Source organism: Neoarius graeffei, chromosome 2 (assembly GCF_027579695.1).
Source record: "Neoarius graeffei isolate fNeoGra1 chromosome 2, fNeoGra1.pri, whole genome shotgun sequence".
NCBI lineage: Eukaryota > Metazoa > Chordata > Actinopteri > Siluriformes > Ariidae > Neoarius > Neoarius graeffei.
The window spans coordinates 86,937,878-86,952,010 of NC_083570.1; the positions used below are offsets into that span (position 1 = coordinate 86,937,878).

Genomic DNA, 14,133 nt, shown 5'->3' on the forward strand with positions numbered 1-14,133 from the left:
ACTTCAGCGCAGAATAGTGACGTTTGTGGCTTGTTGATGACGTGTAAGTCGGATGAATGCGACCTGGCGGTTCAGACTGAAGTCGCATATGAAAAGAGCGGATAGGAATCGGAATTAGCACCACATATCCAAACGGCCTGGGTCAGATTTGAAAAAATCGGATCTGTGTCGTTCATATTGTCAATAAAAGATCGGATACAGGTCACATATGGGCGAAAAAATCGGATTTGAGTCACTTCAGCCTGCAGTGTGAACGTAGCCTTAGAAATTAACTACTTGGATGTTCTTTCACATTTAGTTTGAGTGTATTGTTTGTGTTTAATCTTGTGTTGGATTTCTAATTAATGTGTGAAAAGTAAAAGATACCTTAAATGATAGATACAGACAGCAGTGTTGTAGTCAAGTTACTAAACCTTGAGTCTGAGTCCAGTCTCGAGTCCCCAGTGTTCAAGTCCAAGTCATTAAAAAAAAAAAATTCAAGTCCAAGAACAAGACTCCAACCGCACCATTTGACGATGGCTGTTTTAGCACCATTAACATTTAGTTTCTTCCTGAACATGACGTATGAACAGGTGAATGTGCATTCTCTTTGCCAGGGAGTACGAAATATTCTGTCAGATTGTTGGGAGGCGGCTGTAACTGCAGAAGGTGTGTTTATTAATACAAGTGAAGACAGGTAAACAATCCAGAACAGCAGGCAAAATTGTAAAACAGGCAATAGGTCAAGCAAGGCACAAACAGGCTGTCATAGACTCGGCAGAATCAAAGACGAGAAACAGGAAATCAGGGATCAGAAAACCAAACAAGGAAATAAGGCTTGGTAATGTGTCAGCAACACAACTCAATACTTCGCAAAGTAAGTGTGTTTTCAGTTTTTATATAGGCATGCTGATTGCACCTTAATCCTGTGCAGGTGCGAGTTATTTACGGCGTGCGCATGCGAGAGTCCACTTGGCACGCGCATTGTCCAGATCGTGCCCGAGAGTCTATCTGATGCACATACCAAGGCATGCAGGTGTGAGACACTTGCACAAAATTAGTATAAAAATGAATGTAGATATAAATATCTCATCTCATTATCTCTAGCCGCTTTATCCTGTCCTACAGGGTCGCAGGCAAGCTGGAGCCAACCCCAGCTGACTACGGGCGAAAGGCGGGGTACACCCTGGACAAGTCGCCAGGTCATCACAGGGCTGACACATAGACACAGACAACCATTCACACTCTCACACCTACGGTCAATTTAGAGTCACCAGTTAACCTAACCTGCATGTCTTTGGACTGTGGGGGAAACCGGAGCACCCGGAGGAAACCCACATGGACACGGGGAGAACATGCAAACTCCGCACAGAAAGGCCCTCGCCGGCCCCGGGGCTCGAACCCGGACCTTCTTGCTGTGAGGTGACAGCGCTAACCACTACACCACCGTGCCGCCTAGATATAAATATCTCATACCAAATTATTATGTCATGTTACAAAAAAAAGAAAAAATCCGAGTCCTTGTCTCCAGTTTACAAGTCTTAATGCAGTTGACTCGGACTAGTGCGTTATCAGTGTCCAAGTTAATTCACGAGTCCTTAAAATTGGGGCACGAGTCGGACTCGAGTCTGAATCCTGGCCTTGAGTACTACAAACCTGACGACGATCAATTTAAATGAAAACAAAGCAAAATGTCGTCTTTAGGTGTGGGGTCATTTATTTAGGTCTTTAAAATGTAAGAGAGCAGATACAAAGCACACGTGTTGAATATAATGTACACGAAACAGTCAAAGTATTACCGTGTGTGTCTAAAATTCATGTGTATTTCATTCAGAATGGTGCCAGGCAACTTTTTCTGCAAGATTTAATTTCCACTAATGTAGTGAATCCAAACAAATGTTGGGTCCGCTATTAGAAAGGTGGTCTGGCTGAGTGTATTCCTTTTTGTGGTTAACCTCCCCCCCACGAAGTTGCTAGGGTGTGACCCATCCCATAAATGTAACAGCATGCGAGTCCATGTTAATTCATCTAATGGCACCATAATTACTTTCTCCAGAAGAGACACATAATCAGCATAATTCTTTTTGCTTATTTCATTTTTTTTTTAACCAGGGCAATATTGTATTAGTTTTTTAGGTATAGTCTTTTAATATAACTTTTTTATATTCTTTTTTTAGTTTATTTTAGGTATTTAAGTTTAATTTTTCATTAACTCCCCGAGACAAAAATAAGTCCTATCCATCAAAGCAGTGACGCGTCAATGTCGGTACATTGTTCATCTGGAAGAATGTAATTAGCTGTTGGGCAGGTTCTGTGTTTCATGTCCAGGTAGAACACAACACTGACACTTCCACATTCCTAGATGGCAGCTGTAGGATGCCTCGGGCTGAAATCTGTGTGACTTGTTGAACAAGCCTAATGAAACCCTGAGACACTCAGACTGGCCTGCAAAATCAGCGGACCATCAATCCCATGGAAAATGTGTAGAATGATTTTGGATAAGTAGGTGAAACAAAAAACGGGTCTTAAACATGAGCTGAATTGCACACTGTTGGAGGGAAAGTGGGATAAAGTTGAAAGGAACTGTTTCAGTACACTGGTGGCGTCTTTACCTGACTGAATTTGTGTTATTAAAGTGATGGAAGGTGTACATGAGTGTTGAGATTACACATGTGCCTTTTTTTTTGGTCCGGGAGATTGTCTTGTATTTGTGCATTGTGTAAACATTGAGCCTAGCTTATTGCTTTAGATCACCAAATAGAATAGAAAAAATCTTTCCTCTTTCATATCACTGTATTTAAAACAGATACGCAGAACTATGGCCTCACTTTTTGTTTATAAATGCCTTGAGATCTGAAGAATGGCACAGGAATAGTTGTGTTAACAATAACTCTAATCTAGTAATTTTTACGATTAAAGTGATTCATATAGGTAGCTGTCTGAGTCAATGACCTTGATGTCCGTAATGTCACAGCAGGAAGTCTATCGGCCTCATCGCCATTTCCGCTATACTAAAACACAGAGCTGACCGCAGCTCCGATCCTCCATTTTGAGCTAATTTATCGCCATGCCATGTAGATGTGTTGCTGGTGGGTGTAGCAACACAACAACAGGTGGATTTACGTTGCATTCATGGCCCAAGAATGTTCAAACTGCAAAGATTTGGACGTGTTTTGCGAGAAATTCTTGGGCACATTGGGCACCTACGAAGTGGTCTCTCCTCTGCTCTGCACATTTTACTGAAGACTCGTATGAAACCTCTGATCTGTTGAGGAGCGTTGGCCGTATTCAAAGAGTGCAGTACCAACAATTAAAGCAAAATAAAACTACAAGAAAAGGAAAGTATTTTATTTCTTCCTTTTTGTAAAAAAAAAAAAGGAAAGTAAGTTCAGTTGCACCAGTTCTCCCGGAGAGTGAGCCGAGGGTTGTTGGTAAAACCTGGGATGGAACAGGACGTGATATCGCTCGGGCAGTGACCTCCCCGCGGTTGTTGCTAAAACTAGTGACGTGACGTCCCGTCCCGGGTTTTAGTAATTGCCTGAGCTGAGCAGTAATGGCGGAGTACTCAGTATGGAGAAAATGGATAACGAGTGGAGCAGCCGTCTGATTTCTTTGCTGGATATTGCTGCCATCTCGTCCTTACATGGAAGAAGCGAATGAACGGAGAACTGAATGAACAACTGAAAAGTCAGGTTGTTTGTTTCAAAAATGATCAGCCTTCAAGAAGCGAGAACACAGACGGGTAAGCTGCGACTCTCATTTGGATACAAAACAACAAAAACACCACGTTGTTTTACCTGCATTTAGATTATTACATGTAACTTGTATTGTGTGTTTAAGTTACCGGTGTAAGATTATTTAATTTGTTTCAGAATGTGATTGTCTTAGTTCATCTGATTTATTTAATTAGCCTTTTACGTTTTATCAGCGAAAATGCATGCATGTACATGTATGTTGCATAAGTTATAACACCCATCCTGTTTTAATGAGAGTCAACCCACAATCAGTGAAGTCAAATCAGTCTTAGTTGAGCAAGTCGGTAACGGGATTTCTTACTTTCACCATAAATTATTATTTATATGACTTTGGTCTATAGCCGTAAAAGGCCTCGGCCTTAAAACCGGTTACCGCTGTGACGTCACGCGCTCAGGGCTGGCTGGCTCAGCGGGGCAGCTCAAACGCCAACTTTGTGGTCGATTTTAACTCTCAAAAAAAAAAAATATTTTTTTTAAATTCCCATTTATGCAGCATATAAGAGTCAAGGATGGAGATACTATCCACTCAAATTTATTTAAAAATAAAGGTTCTGTGCATCTCCTTTAAATGTCTTTTCAGAGCTGGGATGTAAAAATGTGTCTATTTAGCATGGATGCAAACGGCGCGCCTTTTGGCGGATGCCGCCTTTTTCATGGCTGTCTGGGGGACTTGTGTGAATCGTGCAGATCCGATGAGTTTTTTTTTTGGGGGGGGGGCGTTGGAGTCTGATTATAATTTCATCAAAGTAAATTCTGTATTAAAATTACTAAATAAGCAAATGCCGCTACAGTCCATGAAACACTTCACTGCACGCGCAAGGATTTCCATCAGTCCAACGTAACGGAATTTTGTGTCGCGCCTGGTCTTTTTGCAAGAGAGGTAAAAGACCAGGCGCGACACAAAATTCCGTTGCGTTGGACTGATGGAAATCCTTGCGCGTGCAGTGAAGTGCAGCCAGCAGCAGATAATGGAGCGCAGCCAATTGGCTTTACGTGCGCAGCTTTCTGATTTACTGTTTTCTTCTCATACTTATACTTCCTATGTTTCATGGACTGTAATGGCATTTGCTTATTTAGTAATTTTAATACAGAATTTACTTTGATGAAATTATAATCAGACACTCCAACGCTGCCCCCCCCCCCCCCCAAAAAAAAAAAACCTCATCAGATCTGCACGATTCACACAAGTCCCCCAGACAGCCGTGAAAAAGGCGGCATCTGCCAAAAGGCGTGCCGTTTGCATCCATGATTTAGACTGGCTTTCATTCCGTAGGTTAAGATGCTTTTCTATTTACTGCTACTGTGATGGTCTCTGAAGATATTCTTGTAGGTTTATATCTGGCTAACACATTTACTGAGTCATCAAAGTGCTAAAACTGATAGTTCATGCAGCCTCTTCCTCTCTGTTGTAGGTGCTCAGAATGAGATGGTGACACACCCAGGTTACTATGCAGAGCTGGTGGAGCAGGCCATGGGCAAGTGTACTCTAGCTACAGAGGAGATCGAGAGAGACTTGCATCGCTCCATGCCTGAGCACCATGCCTTCCAAAATGAGATGGGCATCGCTGCTCTGCGACGGGTACTCACTGCATACGCATACCGCAACCCAGGCATTGGCTACTGCCAGGTACGTACACACACACACACACACACACACACACAGTACACACTTGGCACCCATTACACCATTGTTTGCACAGTGTGCTTGAAATACCTTGAATTTAGCTTTCTGAAATCATAAACTAAGATTTAAATGAATGTTTGTTTGATATGAGGATTTAGTTTTGATAGTATCATTTAGCACAAAATACCTTTTGAAAAGATGATAGAATTAAAAAAAAAAAGTGTGCTTTAAATGGGTTTGACTGTCTTGGAATTTTTTTACATTGTTAACATCTCTATTAACAAACAACTTGATACTGGCAATAAAGCACATGGAAAAACTAAAAAGACCCAGGTCAAATTGATAACCAAACGAACGCATGAAAATCAGTGATCTAGAAAGGTAAGAAAAAGTAAAACATTATCAAAGACGTGTGGGGCTTGTTGCCATGGTAACAACACCATAAAGGGGGAATCCATGACACACATTATTTTTATTCATGGCAGTATCAGATTTTGTGTGTGGTGTTTTTCTGTAGGCCATGAATATAGTGACGTCAGTGTTGCTGCTGTACTGTACTGAAGAGGAGGCGTTCTGGCTGCTGGTGGCTTTGTGTGAACGGATGCTGCCTGATTATTACAACACCAGAGTTGTAGGTCAGTCACAGGCTCCTACCCATAGGAGGTTGATTTTATGGTACTGTTTGGGAGAATACTACCAGAGTTACAGCATTTATATAGGTCAGCAGCACACACACTCAAGGTTCTCCTGGGGTCTGAAATCTGCCGCATTTAAAATAAGCAAGTATAAATTTCAGTCAGGATATAACAAATATTCTTGTGTACAGATGTGGTCAGAAGTTTACATACAGTGACATGAATGTCATGGCAATATTTGGGCTTTCAGTCATTTCTTTGAACTGTTCTTTTTCTGTGGTAGATTGTACAGCATACATCTTTAATAAAAAAAAAACACTAGAATTTGGTGCACAAGTTTTAATTTTCTTTGGGTTTTCTGAAATCAGCACAGGGTCAAAAATATACATACAGCACACCTAATATTTGGGTAAAATGTCTCTTCACAAGATTCACCTTGACAACGTTTTTGTTTACCATGAACAAGCTTCTGGCAGAATTCTGGTTGGCTATTTCTCAACTCTTCATGGTAGAATTGGTAGAGTTCTATTAAATTTGTGGATTGTTTTTTTTTTTTTTTCCTTTCCTTGGCATGGACTCGACTTATAAGCATGGTCTATACATTTTCAGTAGGGTTGAAGTCAGGGTTTGTTTTAAACTTAATGTTAGCCTGCTTTATCCTCCACGACCAACTCTGATGCACGTTTGGGCTCATTGTCCTGTTGTAACTCCCAAGTCGTGTTCAAGTTTCTGATGGTTTATGCTGAAGAATTCTGAGGTAATCCTCCTCCTTCATTATTCCATCCACTTTGTGCAATGAACCAGTTCTACTGGCAGCAAAATGGCCCCAGAGCATGATGATTCTACCACCACCACCGGCTGGTACAGTGTTCCTCTGTACATGGTGATCATTGTGGCCAAACAACTCAATCTTTATCTCATCTGACCATACAGCTTTCCTCCAGAAGGTGTTTTTCTTTGTCCGTGTGGTCAGCTTCAAACTTTAGTTAAGATTGAAGGTGTCAGTTTTGGAGCAGGCGGTTATTTCTTGAATAGCAGTCCATGGTGACGTAAAACTCACTGAACTGTAGACAGTGATCCATCAGCTTCCAGTTCATGGCAGGGCTGTGCCATGGTGGTTCCCAGGTTGTTCCTAACCATCCGAACCAATTTCCTTTCAGCTGAGGGTGACAGTTTGGGTTTTCTTGAAGCAAAGTAACTACACCTCACAATAACTTGAATACAATTGTTTGAACTGATCTTGGAATTTTCAGTTGTTTAGAAATGGCTCCAAGAGACATTCCGGAGTTGTGTACATCTGTGATCCTCTTTCTCAGATCTGCACTGAGCTCCTTGGACTTTCCCATTGTATTGTGTGTTGGTCAATCCAATGAGTGCTGTAAACAAACCCTTTTTATGAAGGCACAGAGAAGCTACCAGCTGTAGTCAATCATGCTCGCTAACAGGAAGTTAAGAGACCTCGGCCTTGGCAAGAAAAGAGACATTTTGGAAGTTTCAGCACCTCTGAATTAATAATCTAAGTGAGGGTATGTAAATTTTTGACCCTGTATGCATCATTTTGACCCTGTGATGATTTCAGAAAACCCAAAGAAAATTAAAACTTGTGCACAATTCTAGTGGTTTTTATTTTTTTATTTTATATTTTTTTTTAAATTAAAGATGTATGCTGTACAATCTGCCACAGAAAAAGAACAGTTCAAAGAAATTACTGAAAGCCCAAATATTGCCATGACATTCATATCCAAGATGACATTCATGTCACTGTATGTGAACTTCTGACCACAACTGTAGGTGTATACATCTGTGGTTTTATACACTATAATATGGCCAAAAGTTTATGGCTGCCTAACCATCACAACCATATGTGCTTTTTGAACAGCCTGTTCCAGATTTAATCCCACTTTGCTGTTATTATAACCTCCACTCTTCTGGGAAGACTTTCCACTAAATTTTGAGTGTGGCTTTGGGGACTTGCTCTTTCAGCCACAAGAGCATTAGTGAGGTTTGGCAAGATGGTCTGGGGTGCAGTCGGCCTTCCAATTTTATCCAAAAGGTGTTCAGTGGGGTTGAGGTCAGGGCTCTGTGCAGGACACTCGAGTTTTTGCACTCTAATCTTGGCAAACCATGTCTTCATGGAGCTCGCTTTGTGCACTGGGGCATTGTCATGTTGGAACAGGTTTGGGCCTTTTTAGTTCCACTGAAGGAACTCTCGGTGCTCCAGCATAGAAAACATTCTAGCAATTGTGTGCTTCAACTTTTGGGGAAGAACCATATATGGGTGTGATGTTTGGATGCCCACAAATGTTTGGCCATAAAGTGTATATGAATATGTCTTGTCAGGAGCGCTGGTGGATCAGGGTGTGTTTGAGGAGTTGACACGGGAGTGTTTGCCACTGCTGTATGAGCACATGCAGGAGTTGGGCGTGATCTCCACCATCTCCCTGTCCTGGTTCCTTACACTCTTCCTGTCCGTCATGCCATTCGACAGTGCTGTGTTGTTGGTGGACTGCTTCTTCTACGAGGGAATCAAAGTCATCTTTCAGGTGAGCGCATACAAATCAGACTGTGATGTGGTAGAGACCGTAATCAGTACTGCATGCTTCCAAATGCACAGCTGTGGCTCTATTAGATATTATTTTGTCCACATCTGCTGGATATGAGAAATCGTGTGCTCTGATTGGCTACTCTGCTGCTAGGCTGTCAGCTCATATACTGTGAGTAGAGAAACAAAATGGCGGAGCGTGTTGCTGAACCAACCGAGGATGAAATAAACTCTACTCGAAAACAAAACCCCAAAAAATGCAAAAAAAGGTGGCTGTAACAAATGCAACAAAATATGGAATAAAAGTATTTGATGGTAAGACGATCTTTTTTTTGGTTGTTTTTTCAAGAATTATTACAATAGCATTTTTCACAAATTGCTGCCGTCACTTCCCTGGTTTGTTTACATTTCTAAGCGGAAATGATTTTGTCGGACGTTTTGTATAAAGTTTCTGTTTAGGCCACACCAATTCGATTAGTCGGTTCTCGGAATCGCCGCTTGAAGAAAATGCAAAATGGAAAAAAAAAATCGAAATTGACTGCAGGTTGAGGTCACATGACGTCGAAAACCAATCAAATCGCCCCTTTCACTTTAGATAAAGACTTGTGGAAGAAACATGCCTGTGGAGGGGAATCCTGCAAAGCCTGTTTGTGATTGTTAGGATATTCAGCAAACAGAAGCGTAAAATCTTTGACAGGTGTGTCGAAATTCAAGAGGGGGAAAACTTTGCACAGTTGTACTCAAGATGCCGTGAGCTTGTTACCCTGCGATGTACCAACTTGGACTACAACTCTGTGGAGGTGGGTTTGATTTATATATTTCATTGATTGACGTGAGGGGCAAACAAAAAATCATTCGAAGTATTTAGCCATCAGAAGTAGCCTACTCCTGGTCAAATCTTTTTTTCTGTGCATTGTAGATGTTCAATTGACTGTAATTCAATCGTTTATTTAGCCTATCTGTTTACTGGTTTGCCTGATAAAAGACGTGCAGCCAGAGCTAGCCCTTAATGCATATGGGTGGAAATAAGATAAGCTATTAAAAGAGCCATATGAAATGTGTACCAATAATGTATTGTCTTTGTTTCTCTATTATGAAAGCCCTCTATTTCCACCGCTAATTTTACCACCAGAGCATTTTTTAAAATTTTAATTTAATTTTTATTTTGCGCGCTCGCTTCATATTTTTCCTGAAAAAATCTGAGAACCAACTAATTAAATTGGTGTGGCCTTATCGAATTTGCAAAAAATAAAAATGCTCCATTTCTCAAAATCCAGTGAATGTGGATAGAATAAAAGTTATTCCACTCACTCAATTAATGGAATAACTGTTAAATATCTGCTATCAAAGTAGGATGTCCCAATAGCTGTGTTTTTAAAGAAGTGTTTAAGGTCACATGTTCTAACTTTTGGTCTCCTGACAGAAAACCATCAAGCCACATACTTTTCATAACTTTTTGGCCAGCAGACTCTTGTGTTGCTTCATGTATTGTAGAAAATTTAGATTTAAATAATTTCATGTCATTTATAATATACTTTTATTTTCACACATTTTCTAAATTTGTCCAATTTTGTAATTTAAGTATAAGCATGAACAAATTACATGTTGCTTCAATTTGCAACAGGTGCTTAATGGGAGTCGGTTCGTTTCCTTTGGCTGAATCTTAAATGGCATTTTTAATGATGAACATGCACAGCGCTCTATATCTACAGTGTAATTTTGTTATATCCTCTGTATTGAGCATATATTGTGAATAGGAAGCATTTTGGTATTTAGCTTAACTGTGTATTAAGACACCTTAAATGGAATAAATTATTACTCTGAGATGATGAGGAAGATGCTGAATTTAAAAAATGCAAAATCAGCAAGAAACAAAAGAAACAATATACGTGTAGCCCTCTTTTTCCCTCAGAGGGGTGTAATAAGTGTAACCTGGGTCCATGGGTTAGGTTCTCACCTGTTAAGCCTTTTAAGTAAACTATGAGACTTAACCACCCATACAATACACTTGATGCGACAATGTAAACTTGCTATGCTAACCAATGAGTGGACACAGAGGCAGTATAAAAAGAGAGTGTATAATAAAGTGTATTATAACAAGACACGGTGTAACAATACCCCTTGCCTGGATACTCTACAAAACCGGAGCCAATGAACCCTAACAGTGAGAATATCAGTACAAATGTGTATTAAAAGGTGGCCTTACTAAAGGTTGTAAAACAACACCCCTATGGCAATATAGTAAAGTGGCCTATTTAAATATATAAAAAGGCAAAAAGATGCTGACTCAATAATAAAAGGCTGAACAGTATATAATAAAGTTATCCGGCTATTAGATGCTTTAAATGTATATCAAATGATTAAATATGATGAAAGACTAGAATACAAATGGATTGAACAGTTCGATCCGTATAGAAAAGACTCCCGTGTGAAAATTCAGTGTAAGCAAATATTTTCAAGTGTCAAAAACTAGTGATTCAAATATGGATAAACTCCCAGTGTCTAACTCTTTGCGACTGATATGAGCCCAACAGGATGGATACAGCGCACACAATACAACACTCAGTACCGTTAACTAGAATGCTTAAAATACTGCAGTGACGTCACTCAAACTACACATAAATGTGATCACAGAAAAGCCGGCATAATACAAGGAAAAGAAAAGCCCCCGTTGCAGGCCTGTTTAAAACTCCTCGCAAAATTGGTGAGGATCCTCGCCAAAGCAGGTATCTTACTCACTCACAGTTCGCGTGACGGTCATGCCGATGTCTCGCTCAGCAACGTTTCAACTCGCACGGTCAGTCAGTCAAGTCAGTCAGAGCGCGCTTCCCCTCGATGCTGCTCCCTCGATGGCTAACCTGAGGAACCTCGAGCCGCCTGGTAGCTCGAGGCGCTATCAGGCCGCATATGTCCCACGTCGGCTGTCTGAGGAACCTCGAGTGTCCCGGTACAGGGCTAGAATTTCGTGAAAATTTTCAGGAATCTGTTTGGATTCTCACAAAACTGTTTTGCGAGAATCCTGAGAATCCAATAAAATAATTTCAACAACTTTTGTGTTTGTTGTGACCGTGTGTACGAGTTTGAATTCTTTTCACAGGCAGTCAGTTGGCCTCCAACTCAGCCCTCAAACCACAAATACAGTACCAGTTACAGTAATTAAAATGCACACATTTATACACACTATCAAACTCATCACTTTATTTCACTCCTTAATCAAGTCAACAACTGAAGAATGGAGCTGAGGACATCTTCAAAAGCCTACCGCAAATACAGTAACTGTTACAGTAAACATTACAATACACAGTTATTCACAGTAACAAACTCATCCACTCTATTTCAATCCTTAATCATCAAAAACTGAACAACAGAGAACATCTGAATGTCAGAAACCTTACTGCACCAATGTGTCAGGATCATGCCAAACTATCATTTAGTTTCCTCTGCCTCATCACTGACAGCTGAGTCTGAATCATCACTACTAGCAACCACACTAGAGTCAGGGTCAGGATGCACAACGGCATATAAGTCAGTACTGGCAGAAGTAGAGCTTGCACTGTCTGAGTGACATTCAGACATACAGACTCCTGTATAGGCTATATAGAGGGCTACCGCATGACGTCACCGCGCCGCGAGATTTTGTTAGGCGCCATATTGGAAGACCAAGTACATGCACTCACAATATAAAACAAACTACGAGCGAGAGTAAAGTGACACGATGGCTGATAAGTCTGGTTATGTGAGTACATTACCAGCTGCAGAAAGGGCACGGTATGTGGAGAAACTCGCTGTGATTGATGGGTTTGATCCATGTGATAAGACTCGGGGCAAGGGAGAATGGAAACATAAGGAGGACCGGACACCAATTCTGCCCTCTGTTTGCTACCCAGACATTGTAAACTATTTGTTGTTTACACCCAGTGCCTACACTGCTGATGACTTGAAAGCCTACAAAGGGCTACAGGCTTACAATTATGTTGTTAGTGGCTTGGTTCGTGATATTACAGCTGTTGTTAAGAATAACCTACACATAGTTATGGCCAAGGTAATCTTGTTGATATTTATCTTTTAATAATATATCTTTTCAGTTGAAAAATTAATACTTTTTGTTACTATTAAGGTATCCATAATTTAGGTTAATTTATCCAAATTATACATATGTATTTGATATATGCCTACACAACAACTATGCTTTATTTATATAATAGGAGGGAGAGCAAGCCCCAAACCATCCTTTATTATTATTATTATTATTATTATTATTAAATTGTAGAAGTCTGGGAGGCTTGCTCCTCATACAGTTATCAACTTGGGGCCAATTTAGCATGTTTTAAATCTGAATTTCTTGCGTTTGCTTACCTCAGTGTCCGCAGATCATGCACAGACTTATCCATTATATCCACAGTTTTTTGCCAAGTCTCACACAGGTTTCTTTCAAGTCTACTGTTGGGCCAATAAATCATAAATAAAACAGCTCAGATTTGTTTAAGTCGTTTGCCACTCCACTTTATTCTCGTGGGTTCACATACTGCTGCCGTTATTTCCCCCTAATCACGAGTTTGTTGGTCTTCCAAAATGGCGCAGGGTCTGTTTACTTCCGGTTTCGGGTGACGTCAGTGAAAGGGGTCTATATCATTATATGCGTGATGATCATCGACCGTGAAACAGAATGCCCACCGTGCTTTGATTTTGTCATAGTGCAGGCTGCATGTCTTACACCTCTCCTTGACTGCGAAATTGTCTTCAAAGTCGAAGACATAATTGTCTAGTAGGTCATCGCCCCACGCCTGTAAACCGCGCCGCGATATTCTTTTAATTTTTTCAACAGTTTTTGAGGTGTTTGGCTGACTATCACTTGAGCTGGAGTACGCCATCTTGTTATTCTTGACAACAAAAGCCACCTGGCGAGTACTCGGCAGACTAGATGCAAGCGACACCAAGCGAGTGAAGCACACTTTGCACATGCGCAGAACGTTTGTTTATCGAAACTGATTGTGGAATTTTTGTGTTGAAGGGATTACTTTGATATTTTACGATAAAATTACGATATTTCTTGAATATTTTGCGCGAATCCGTTGAGATTTGCCTGGGGAACAATTTACGCAAATACTCACGTGAGTGGATTCACGCCAAAATTCTAGCACTGCGATAGCTCGAGGCGCTATCAGACAACTCCTACGCAAGGCGAATAAACAATGCTAATACTATACTACAATTACCACAGCAAGATGGATGGCTAGCAACTAGTGTGTTAGCAGGCCCGAGCTGAACCCCAGTGTACTGTAGTTAAGAGTAGCTAGGCTACTAGCAACTGGTTAAAAGTAGCTAGGTCCAATTCTCTCTCGTGCAGATCCCATTCTTTTCACGCGAATCCTCTCCCAGTCTCCCGTGTGTGTTCGTTACACCTCTGTCCCCACCAGATCCCACCCACTGGGTGCTCGGATAGAAGGGCAGTGAAACTGACCATAAACTTGACCTATGATAATTATTTATTCCACCAGCTATAGAGATCTTGCATGTGATGTCACAGCCGATCCAGATTGTGACAGACGCCATCGTGTCGGTCAAACGCCATATTCCGCCTTCTACTTTTACTTCTAC

General features: G+C 40.8%; 1 protein-coding gene and 1 long non-coding RNA gene across 3 annotated transcripts in view; one reads left to right on the plus strand and one right to left on the minus strand.

Annotated features, from left to right (window-relative positions):
* Positions 1-589, minus strand: part of LOC132881996 (uncharacterized) — a 25,348-nt gene extending 24,759 nt beyond the window's left edge. The window contains exon 1 of the long non-coding RNA XR_009654097.1: positions 367-589. This is a non-coding gene — a long non-coding RNA (uncharacterized LOC132881996). The remainder of the gene's footprint in view (positions 1-366) is intronic.
* LOC132881994 (TBC1 domain family member 9B) overlaps positions 1-14,133 on the plus strand; it is a 75,779-nt gene that overhangs the window by 37,864 nt on the left and 23,782 nt on the right. For both annotated transcript variants that reach the window (XM_060915134.1, XM_060915135.1), the window contains exons 10-12: positions 5,147-5,361; positions 5,876-5,993; positions 8,334-8,536. In XM_060915134.1, the coding sequence (XP_060771117.1) occupies positions 5,147-5,361; positions 5,876-5,993; positions 8,334-8,536 (536 nt within the window). The remainder of the gene's footprint in view (positions 1-5,146; positions 5,362-5,875; positions 5,994-8,333; positions 8,537-14,133) is intronic.